The 12,166-nt window shown below is 39.2% G+C and overlaps 1 protein-coding gene across 9 annotated transcripts in view; it reads left to right on the forward strand.

Moving 5' to 3' along the window:
• REXO5 (RNA exonuclease 5) overlaps positions 1 to 12,166 on the forward strand; it is a 43,899-nt gene that overhangs the window by 3,371 nt on the left and 28,362 nt on the right. For 8 of the 9 annotated variants that reach the window (XM_036824713.1, XM_036824712.1, XM_036824715.1 and 5 more), the window contains 6 exons: positions 1,996 to 2,108; positions 3,081 to 3,207; positions 4,606 to 4,702; positions 8,268 to 8,411; positions 10,747 to 10,835; positions 11,786 to 11,901. In XM_036824713.1, coding sequence (XP_036680608.1) covers positions 1,996 to 2,108; positions 3,081 to 3,207; positions 4,606 to 4,702; positions 8,268 to 8,411; positions 10,747 to 10,835; positions 11,786 to 11,901 — 686 coding nt within the window. The other variant, XM_036824720.1, reaches the window with a different exon arrangement.

The raw sequence follows: 12,166 nt of genomic DNA on the forward strand, positions 1-12,166 counted from the left end.
GGCTTTGCAGCCTGCATTCTAGTCTTCGTTCTGCCACTTATCTGTTCCTCCATTTCTTTATCTGTAGCTTGCATTCTAGTCTTGGTTCTGCCACTTATCTGTTCATCCATTTCTTTTTTTTTATTTTATTTTTGGCTGCATTGGGTCTTCATTGCTGCGAACAGGTTTTCTTTAGTTGCGTCGAGCGGGGGCTACTCTTCGTTGTGGTGCGTGGGCTTCTCATTGCGGTGGCTTCTCTTGTTGTGGAGCATGGGCTCAGTAGTTGTGGCTCGCAGGCTCAGTAGTTGTGGTGCACGGGCTTAGTTGCTCCGTGGCACATGGGATCTTCCCGGACCAGGGCTCGAACCCATGTCCCCTGCATTGGCAGGCGGATTCTTAACCACTGTGCCACCAGGGAAGCCCCTGTTCCTCCATTTCTTTATCTGTAGCTTGCATTCTAGTCTTGGTTCTGCCACTTATCTGTTCCTCCATTTCTTTATCTGTAAAATGGGGATAACAGTAGTGCCCACTTGAGAAGACTTAAGAATTAAATGATTTAATAGATATAAAGTGCTCAGAACTATAAATGACTAATAATAAGTGTTCAACATTAGCTTTAAACAGTCACAGGGGAAAATAGCAATAATAATAATAATAATACCTGGTTTAAGTACTTATCTTAGGGTATGTCAGGCACTGGCCTCAGTACATTGCACTTACAATGTACCTCATTGGTCTTCCCAGTAATCTCATGAGGTAGGATTGTAGTTATTCTGTAAATGAAAAAACCTTAGTCTTAGAGAGCTCAAGGCACTTGTCCCTAAGCTCTTAACATCTTAAGGCACTTAAGATGGTAGAGCTTTGGGGGACTTCCCTGGTGGTCCAGTGGTTAAGAATCTGCCTTCAAGTGCAGGGACGTGGGTTTGATCCCTGGTCTGGGAACTAAGATCCCACATGCTGCGGGGCAACTAAGCCCACGCACTGCAGCTACTGAGCCTGCGCACTCTAGAGCCCGCCTGCCGCAACTAGAGAGCCTGCGTGCTGCAACTGCTGAGCCTGTGCGCCACAATGAAAGATCCCACATGCTGCAACGAAGATCCTGCATATCGCAACTAAGACCCGACACAGCCAAATAATTAAATAAAATTTAAAAAAAAAATGGTAGAGCTTGGTATTTGAACTCAGGTAGCGTGACTCCAGGGCTTGAGCTCCTAACCACTATTACTCTGCTGCCTCCCAGACCAAAATGAAAGTGGTATTACTTGTACTTGAATTGTACAAATACAGGTGACTTATTTTCACTTATTTGTTGTGTTTTATCTGTTTTACCCTTCTCTATTATCTGACTCTTTTTTAACAAGCATGAATTACTTTAATAACTATATGTAAGTACGAAGCTATTTTAAGGAGAGTCTTAAAGTCTGACTCCTTAGGTTAGACCACATTGATCATCTATGAACTGGCTCCCACTTCTCTCTTCTCTCATATCTCTATCGCTCTGCAACATGCAGTCTTGACTCCAGCCAAACCAAACTAAGTGTTTAGACACAATGTTTCCTCCTACCTGGCTGACTCATTATTTTCAAGGTTCAACTCCATTATTTTCATCTCAGTGATGCTATCTCCAAAACTCTCCAATCCCCAAGGCAGTTAGTTAGCCTCCTTTGCTCCCTTACCTTTATAGTAGCACCCACATTATATTGGAATTACCTGTTTCTGCATTTTTCCCCCTAGTAGAGTGGACTTCTTGAGAGCATGAGTCATGTTTTATTCATCTTGCTATCCCTAGCACATAACCAAGTGTCTATAATTAAGGTTCTGTATCAGTGTTTATTAAATATCCTATTAATAATGTCATATCACAGTTTGTTTTAGACCTTCATTTCTAATTAGTAAGAACCCTCCTTATGTTTAGAGTATGCGAAAATAATAGAAACTAGAATATTTAAAAATTTGCCGTGTTTTGTTGATGTTCTTTATAATCATAATTTGTTATACTCTGATTTATCTTTGCAGAAAGCCCGCTTATCTGCCGTTTTATTTGCTGGAAACCGTGAAATAACTCATGGTCAGCTATGTGAATTGCTGAAGCGTGCAGTTCTGGGCAAATTCAGTGTTCCTAAACCTAGGTATGAGAAGAACGTAAATGGTGGGTATAGACCTGAGGTTTCATATTGGTATCTAGAGGACCATGTCTGCCTGACGTTTTTTATTTGCCACACAGAATGTCCTAAATTTTTTTTTTTTACAAAGTTGCCAACAATTTAAATTGGGAATCCCTTTATATCCATATTTTTTACTTCTTCGAAAAACTCTGGCAACTGTCCCTATGGCAACAATTTGTTGAAGCTGAATAGTGGCCTCCTGTTATAGATGTACACTTCAGTGTCCCACCTGGCCTGCTTCCCTTATTTACAGTATCTGTCTGGCTGCTATAGGTATTTTGGTTTATAACCTCCAGTGGAGACCTGATTGAAATAACATGATCATATATTAAGAATCCCAATCTTTTTTCTTCTTTTACAAATCAAGGGCAAAGAGAATTTTACTATTCTGATATCCTCAATGCCATTATTAAATGTCTAATGAAAATTGCATTTCTGTATGTACCAATACACAGTGGAGAGATTTTCATATGTACACTTCCATCTGGGGGTGGAGTGGCTACGTACCTCAAAAGCCCGCTTCTGCCTTAACAGATACTGTCATTGCTCTGTCACTTTATCTGAACTGGCTTTCTGGAAGCTGGTCATGTTACTGGCTTAGGAAGGACTGTAGAGCAGATTGGGATCTTGAAGATATGCCTTTGTAAACTGAGCTTAATTAGTTCCAATTTAAAACAAATCTTAATAGGATTTTGGATTTGAATGCATTGTGTTTCACTTGGTATTATACTTGATTTGAATGGAATAAATAATTATCTCAAGAGATCTTTATTTGAATTCTGTGCAGTAATAGCTGTTCTCCATTTCCAGGCAGTCAGTGAGTGATGATAAACTCCAACATCTGTTGCTCAGTGCTTTTTTCACACTTCCCTTCTGTATGTCTGTAACTGACTTGACGGTATCAGTCTTAGCTTTGTTGGTTTGATTTTTCAACAGCGGGTGCCAGCTTTTTCACCAAAACCACCTGAACAACGTGGTGGTTTTTATACTGCAGGGAATGAGTCAGCTACACTTTTACAGGTTCTATTTGGAGTTTGGGTTTCTCCGAAAGGCATTCAGACACGTAAGTTAAGAAAACTTTGTATTCGGACCTGAGTCAGGTCCTCACACTCAGAGATTAGTGCACGTGTCTCAAATTGTGCTCCTTGGCAACCTGATTGAACAAGCAATAGAAGTTGTAGAAAGCTAAAAAGATTACGCTTGATACCTGAGATTAGATTGTTGAAATTAGATTTATCTCTGATTTTTTTCTTTGGTAATCTAGGCAAAACCCTTAATCCCAGATTGCAATCTAGTTCCCAGATTGTAGTTGATATTGTCACATTTTATTTGGGCTTTGGCATTTTCAAAAATTGTAAAATTTACATAAAATCTATATTTTTTGGCCTCTCTTGACAACATCACAAGATTAGGTTCCCTTAAAATAGTATCTGGAGCTGAATAGCAGCTGTCTTTAGAAAGGGCATGTGCTCTCCATTTTACCATAGCCTCCTCCATTCTTTTTCAGACTGTTTCATCCATTTACCCCTGAGAGCATTTGAATTGGTGAGCCCTAACCTAACCCCCTTGGGTCTCCATTTTCTTTCTTTTATTTATTTATTTATTTATTTATTTATTTATGACTGTGTTGAGTCTTCGTTTCTGTGCAAGGGCTTTCTCTAGTTGTGGCAAGTGGGGACCACTCTTCATCGCGGTGCGCGGGCCTCTCACCATCGCGGCCTCTCTTGTTGCGGAGCACAGGCTCCAGACGCGCAGGCTCAGTAATTGTGGCTCATGGGCCCCGTTGCTCCGTGGCATGTGGGATCTTCCCAGACCAGGGCTCGAACCCGTGTCCCCTGCATTAGCAGGCAGATTCTCAACCACTGCGCCACCAGGGAAGCCCCTCCATTTTCTTTTTTGCTTTCATCTATTGAACACTACCTATGTGCTAGGCCCTGTATTAATCATACTATATGCATCATCTTTAATTCTTACAATAGTCCTATAAGAGATACTTTTTTATTCCCATTTTATACATAAGGAAACTGAGTAAAGCACCCAAGTTACAGCTAGTAAGTGGAATTTACAGCTGGAATTGAAGCCCAGGTGAGCCTGAGACTTGAACTCTCAATCTCTTTGCTTTTCTGTGTCATCCACCTGGCATGTTATCCACTAAAGTAATAGATATGAAAGTGCTTTGAAAAATATAAGGAACTTTGCTTTTCTAAGTTATACATTTTTGTAATGTTTGTTTCTTTTGTATAGTGTGTAATTAGAGAAGCAAAGAAAACTTCTGGGGTAGGATAAATGTGGCTTCACTTATTTAGTCACTTTTACAATTTAAGGAAACAGTCCTCATTTTACAATGCAAACAATTAAGGTCCAGATCTTTCATAGCACTGAGCTGACAATAAAAGTCTAGGTCTGAAAGTATTTTAACTGTTTTCAAGCATTTTTGTAAAAACCTATTATGTATCTTCAGAAATTCTGCTTGCCTCCCCCATCATCTGATTTCCTAGCTGATATCATTGGGCTGCAAAAGAAACAAATAATTGGGGATCTGCCTAAAGAAATGGAAGGTATGACTATAAGTAACTTAAGCAGAAAAGCAATTTTGTGTGTGTGTGTGTGTGTGTGTGTGTTTTAAGGAAAAAATGGGTAAGTACCAAGGGGGATTAGATAGCAGGAAACATAACCAGGGTTCATGCCTCAGAAATCATTTGGTTAGGTTAGATAGCTAAGTCTGCTCCCTGGGTATCACTGACACTGGACTCAAACTGTCACTGGGTCTTTGTACCCACAAGTGTACACATGGGAAGGAAGATCTTGCCTTTGACTAATGTAGGGGATGCTCACTAATACTACTCACAGTGGGGAATAGGCAGATTTGGATGCTGGCCAGCTAAACTATAAATATCCATGATAGCAGTGTTTTTCAAACTGGGTTGTGTCCTGTTAGCAAGTTATAGCTGACCTTCTCTTTTGGGGGGAGAGGAGGTGAGTGATGGAATAGACCTTAACAGTTCATTGCACATAGTAAGGTAAGTATTGTTCAATGCTTTTTGTATGTTTGTTTAGAAATAATTAAATTATTGAATAGTTGCACTGAGGGGACATGAAAAAGTGGTGAGGAATAACTAGTGATTCCTTTCCATATCCTCCATGACTGTGTTTGCTGTTATCTTCTGTCTCAAAAGCATCTAACTTCCTACCTTTCCATTGTTCCCCTTTCCTTCTAATAGATGTCCATATCGGACCTGCAGCTTTGTTTAATTTGACCTCCCACTGTATTTTAAACATCTTTGAGTGAATCACAGAGTAGTCATTATGAGATTCAAAACTCAGGTAAAGACATTGAGTTGTAAAAGAAAAGGGTGTAATCAGAAAAAAGAAATTGATGTGATTGAAGAATATAGGTTGTTGAGGATGATTAGGGGGTGGAGATGGAATAAGAGGGCGGGTAGTGGTGAGAGATGAGGCTTAGAGGTAGGTTAAAGCTTTGTCTTACAGGCTGTAAATGCCATGCTAAGGACTTTGGATTTTATCCTGTAAGCATTGAGGAGCTAGAGGGTTACAGCTACTTCTCTGTCCTCCTAAGGATTTTGCTTCATTTTCCCAACCTAAATAAATATCGAGGTCCCCAAGATATAGTCCATACACTTTAATCTTTCTTCAGTTCTCTTTTGAAATATTCATCTGTTCTTCCCCGGTTTATCCATCACTCTTCTGTGGATAACTCCTCTGTCTTTAGGTTTGATATCCCAAACTCCAGGCCTGCATTTTCAACTGCTACCTGGATGCAGGATGCAGTATGGATGGATGTAGGATGTAGGATGTTGCTACCTGGATACTCCACTGTACCCTCAATCATAGCATATATAAAAGCATTTTTCTCATCCCTAAATAACAGACTCCCAACTTCAAATCCCCTTTTCTGTTGGTACTGTTTTTCTCTAAGCCACCAGTATTGAATTTTAGAATTACTTTTCTTTTGGCTCTCCATACCCAATCTTCACGGCTCATTCCCTTTGCTGTTAAGAATCTATTCAAATGTTACTTTATCAGAGAGACCTTCCCTGATTATAAAATATATTACATTAACCCTTTTCCTGCCCCAGCACTCCCTTTCCTCCTTTTTCTCCTTTACTTTTCTCCATAGTCCTTATCCTCACCTGCTATATTATGTATTTGTTTGTTTATTGTCCATCTTCCCAACTAGAATTTAAGTTCACCTAGAATTTAAGAGAATTTTGTTGATTTTGTTCATTGGGGAATCTACTGGCTAGAGCAATGCCAGGCATATAATAAGTACTCAGTAAATATTTTGTTGACTGAACTGAATTACTCTGTCACTATGCTCTACCAGTTTTTCCTTTTTTAAAAAAATATTTATTTATTTGTTTGCTCCGGGTCTTAGTTGCGGTTTGTGGGTTCCTTAGTTGCGGCAGGCGGGCTCCTTTAGTTGCAGCTTGGGAGCTCCTTAGTTGTGGCATGCGAACTCTTAGTTGAGGCATGCATGTGGGATCTAGTTCCCTGACCAGGGATCGAACCCAGGCCCCCTACATTGGGAGTGCAGTCTTAACCCATGCCCCCTGCATTGGGAGCCAACAGGGAAGTCCCTCTACCAGTTTTTCTTGTGTAATGTTCCTTTCTTATAACCTTTTTCCTCCCTCCACCATCTTAATCCAGACTTTTTTTGTTTTTGCCAGAATTATTGCAAAGTCATTTCTCATTTCTCTCTCTACTTCATTTTCCACATATCTTTGAGGTTGATCTTTGTTAAAGTACTGTTTGGTTATGCCATTTCCCTTCTCAGGAACTTTCTGTTGCTCCACCTTATATATGGAATGATGGACTAAAGTTCAAACTCTTGAGCCTGGCATTCACAGTGGTCTACAATTCACTTTTATCCTCCTCTTTCAACCTTGTTTCTTTCTATTTTTTAAAAAATTTATTTATTTATTTATTTTATGGCTGTGTTGGCTCTTCGTTTCTGTGCGAGGGCTTTCTCTAGTTGCGGCAGGTGGGGGCCACTCTTCATCGCGGTGCGTGGGCCTCTCACTATCGTGGCCTCTCTTGTTGCGGAGCACAGGCTCCAGACGCGCAGGCTCAAGTTGTGGCTCACAGGCCTAGTTGCTCCGCGGCATGTGGGATCTTCCCAGACCAGGGCTCAAACCTGTGTCCCCTGCATTAGCAGGCAGATTCTCAACCACTGCGCCACCAGGGAAGCCCTCAACCTTATTTCTTATACTGCTCTTCTACAAAGACCTTTTTTTCTCCCCGACTGGTCTAGTCACTACCATACCAAGTTTGCTTTGTACATTGCTATCTTACCTGGGATGCCCTCTTTCCTTACTTCTGATTCTTTGGCTCTTTTGGTTGCAAGGACCAGACACTCATTGAGGCCACCTTAAGTGAGAGAGTATTATTTGAAGGATGCATGTGGACTAGAAAGTCATCAAGAATCTAAGTGCCTCTGGTGAAGAGCTGTTCTCCATCCCTTTCATGGCATCTTAGCTTCTTTGTTTTCTGTTCTAACTGGTGTGTTCTCTTTATTTCCTAGTTCAGTTCTGGAAGCAAGCAATCTGATCAGCTTAGCTAATTACCCTTGTCCCTTTTGAGCATGTCTTGACAAGGAATATCAAGTCACTGGTCAGTTTATAGATGGCTCCCTCTTTAGCCAAGTCCCCACTCTTAATCCAATCAGTAACCAGCCCTGCCTAAAGAACCAGCACCCCTGCTGGTGCTTGAGCAAGTGGTTAGGGGTGCAGTAGATTTAGCTAGAATGGGCTATTAGGAGTGGCAGACACTGTAACGGACTGGTCTAATACACCAAATATCTGAATTCTGCCTTTTCTTTAAGACTCAGCTAATCTTTTCTTCTCTTGAACCATCTCTAACCATCTCAGCCAGTATATTCTCCCTTTCCCTTTTATAGCTTTTATTATTATAACCCATTTGAGACTTATTTTCTCTTTGTGTTCTTTATAAGTGTATGAGAGTGCAAGCTCCTTTAAAGTTGGGGCTGGGTCTTAAAAATCTTTTGATCTTCATCATGCTTACCCTATACAACATTAAAAGGACATGTCCTCTGAGGCCTCTTAAACACAGATTCTAACATATGTACGATTGTCCTTGTTTCAGGGTCTTTACCTTCTTCCAGCTCAGAAGTCAGCATCAACCTGCAGAATGACCCCATCGTTCAAAAGTATGGCTCTAAGAAAGTAAGCTTGACCAGATGCCTTCTCACAAAGGAGGAAATGAAAACATATCACTTTCCATTACAAGGTTGGTTTAGATTTAACCTGATGTTGGTAACAGTGGAAGAATATCTATCAGTTTATTTAAAAATACTACTGTTGAAAGTTCATTTTTATGGGCTGCTTTCCAAGTGATTTATTCCATCTTCTACTAAAGAGGAAATACTTTCAGTGCAATGTTTCCTAAAGTGTAGGCTGTGTACCATTATTGATTTTAGGTAGTACGTGAACATGACCTTAAATATTGTGGGAAAATTATTCCTTTTTCATTTTTCTTTCATTCCTTAGTATATTGAAAAGAAGTCAATATGTCTTTAAAACTTTAACACTTCTCTGGTACTTCTAATCCTCCTCCCAGCCACCCCACCCCCATTTTCTTTAATAAATAGGACAAGTCTAGGCTCAGAGCCTTGGTCCATTATGTAGCAAGAATTTAATAAAAATTCTTTTATTTATTACCTCTTAATCAGAGCAGTCATGTTAAAATTTATTAAAAAAAACAAAAAAACAAAAGCCCTACTGAGATATGATTAACCTACCATACAGTTCACCCATTTAAAGTATACAATTTCAATAGTTTCTAGTATGTTTAGAGTTTTTCAACCATCACCACAATCAATTTAGAACATGTTCATCACCCCAAAAGAAACCCTGTACTATCATTTACCCCCAGTGCCCTTTAGCCCTAGGCAACTACTAATTACTTTCTGTTAATAGATTTACCTATTGTGAATATAAATGGAATCATACAATATGTGGTCTTTTGTAACTGGCTTCTTTCACTTAGCATCAAATTTTCAAGGGTCATCCATGTTGTAGCATGTATCATTACTTCATTTATTTTCATTCTAATGATATTCCATGTATGGTTATACATTTTATTTATCCAGTCATCAGTTGATGACATTTGGGTTGTTTCCACTTTGGGGCTGTTATGAATAATGCTACTTTGAATATTCAGATACAAGTTTTTGTGTGGACATATGTTTTCATTTTTCTTGAGTATACACCTAGGAGTAGAACTGCTAGATCCTATGGTAACTCTATGTTTAACCTTTAAGGAACTATCAGACTGTCTTACAAAGCAGCTGCACCATTTTACATTCCCTCCAGCAATGTATAAGGGTTCCAATTTCTGCACATCCTTACCAACACTTGCTATGCTCTGCCTTTTTGATTATACCCATCCTAGTGTGTGTGAAGTAGTATCTCATTGTGGTTTTGGTTTTCATTTCTCTGATGGCTGATGATATTGAGCATCTTTTTATATGCTTATTGGCCATTTGTATATTTTTTCAGATCCTTTGTCCATTTCTTAATTGGGCTGTCTTTGGGGAGTTAATAGTTCATATATCATAGTATTACCATGAGGATTAATTGAGTTAATGTACGAAACGAGCTTAGCATGGGGCACATAGTGCTTTAAAAAGTTATTCTTTGTTATTATTGGTACTAATAATATAGATAAGGAGGGCAGCAAGTATAATGTCTCCAGGATTTGGGGGTACTCCTTTCTGGTCTAGACTGTATTTTGATTCTTTTAATTGTAATCAGTTGGAAATTTCAGGGTACTGTGACATAGAAACTGGTCAAAGCTTTTCATACTCCCCTTAGTTTCTTGTCAAATAAGATCTAGGTATTACCTTTACTGTTTCAGCCTCTGTCTGAAGGTAGGAATCTTCAATGATTCAGACACTTTTGGGCCTCTGAGCTGAATGTGCCTGGTTATTGACTTAGGGTACACAATGGAAGGGGTACCCTAAGCCTATATCTGAGCCTCTGTAGGGAATTTTCAGGCTATGATTCCAGAAAATGAGGCACGTTTCTAAAGAGAGATCTTGGAGAAATTTTAAGGGTAGAGTTGAGTACAAGAGCGCATATGGTGAATGTTAAACGTTCTGCCTACCATGAAATCCTTTTATATCTCTGCTCTGGTGGAATCTCATTCCTACTTTTTCTTGTTTTATTTAGGAAACAAAGATGCCACATGCAGTCATTTGCATACTTTATTCATCCTTCCTTAGTGCCTACATGGGAAAGGTCCAGTGACTTTGGATTTAGCCACAATTTAATTACAATTTCTAATAAGGAGGAAAAAATTGTTACTTGGTAACTGCAAGGAAGTCCAGGCCCTAGTATCTCCAATAACAGCAGCCTACATTATTCTCCCAAAATGTAAAAATGAGTAGATGGAGAAAAAATTAAGGACAGAAATTGTCTCTTATTTAATTATATATTTCAAGTGTCTAACATAGAGAAGGTGCCCCACAAATGTGGTATCTCAGTTTCCCCTGGATAAATATAGGAGTAATGTTTACCATTTCTAGTTCTAAAGGCAAATATTTTATTCCTTTTCCTCCTAGGTTTTCCTGACTGTGAAAACTTTGTGCCTACAAAATGTTGTGGTTCTGTAACCGACAACAGTCCTCTCTTTGGGCTTGACTGTGAAATGGTAAGTACTACTTTTGATTTTTCAACTGGAGTGTTGCAAACTAGGGTCTAGTTTTCTTGAGTGCGTTCAGTTCTAGTATTCAGTTTAAATAACTGAAAGTAGACCCATTTAATCACATTTTAGAAAAACTGGATCTTTGCTCCAGGATGAGAAATAAATATCACGTAAGTTTTCTAACTAGTTGATACATTTAATCTAATTTTTGAATATTACTAGAAGTTGATTGCTTCTGTCTTTTGAACAAGTGTTTTGTTGTTATTGCCTTGAAGACTTTGCCTGAATTACCATTGGTTTGGCTTAGTTTTACACATTTAAGATCAGAAGTAGGATTTTCCTGCTTAAGCTCCCCTTGTGTTTTACTTTGTCTAATTAGTAAGTCTCCTTTCAGAGGCAGTGTATCCCCTCTCACTTAGTACTCAAGTAACAGTTTCTCAACACTGAACAGAGTGGCTAAGAGCTAAGGATTTGGAGTCTGTCGTACCAGGGTGTGTATACTGGCCTTGCCTGTCACCTTGGACAAATTCCCTAATTCTCCCTCTGTGAAGCAGGGATAATATTAGAGGCTACTTCATGGGGTTATTATGAGGTGGTATATAAAATGCTTAGTATTGCATTAGATAATAGAGTGTGCTAATAAAAATTATTTTTTGTGGTACTTAGCATAATACTGGGTTGTAGTACACAGTAAATAGTACAATTATAATTGATGTTATTATTTCTGTGCCTCTGGGGCACATCCTTCCCAGAGAAATTGTACTGTGTTGGTTACTTTAAATGTAATGTTCAACAGCCTGCTTAGCTTTAATTTCATTCATATTGGATTCTCTAGTCAGCAAAAGGCTGTGCCATTGTCGCAGAGTAGATTAGATGGCAATTGATGTAGTCTTGAATAATGAGAGGAAGCAAGAGCTTCCACAGTTTAGCAGCCTATCTACATCCTGGTCTTTCAGTGCCTGACATCCAAGGGGCGAGAACTAACACGCATCTCATTGGTTGCTGAAGGAGGCTGCTGTGTTATGGATGAACTTGTTAAACCTGACAACAAGATTGTGGACTACCTCACCAGGTATTTTTCACCCTGCCTCCAGCTCTCTTATAGCTGTCAGACTAGAGTGGAATGAGACTTAACAGGAATAGCCTGTAGCTTCTGTTTGGTTAGGTATTATCTACTTATTTATTATTAAGTAAAAGGCTGGGGTGCCACAACTAGAAATTTTAATACTGAAATTGCACAATGTCGGTGTATAATGCTCTTACTTTTCTTCCTCTCTAATCTTCCTGTGACCTAAGTCACCAGAATATTATCTTCCTTGTCATAGAATCTGACAGTT

This window comes from Balaenoptera musculus, chromosome 15 (assembly GCF_009873245.2).
Source record: "Balaenoptera musculus isolate JJ_BM4_2016_0621 chromosome 15, mBalMus1.pri.v3, whole genome shotgun sequence".
Taxonomy (NCBI): Eukaryota; Metazoa; Chordata; class Mammalia; order Artiodactyla; family Balaenopteridae; genus Balaenoptera; species Balaenoptera musculus.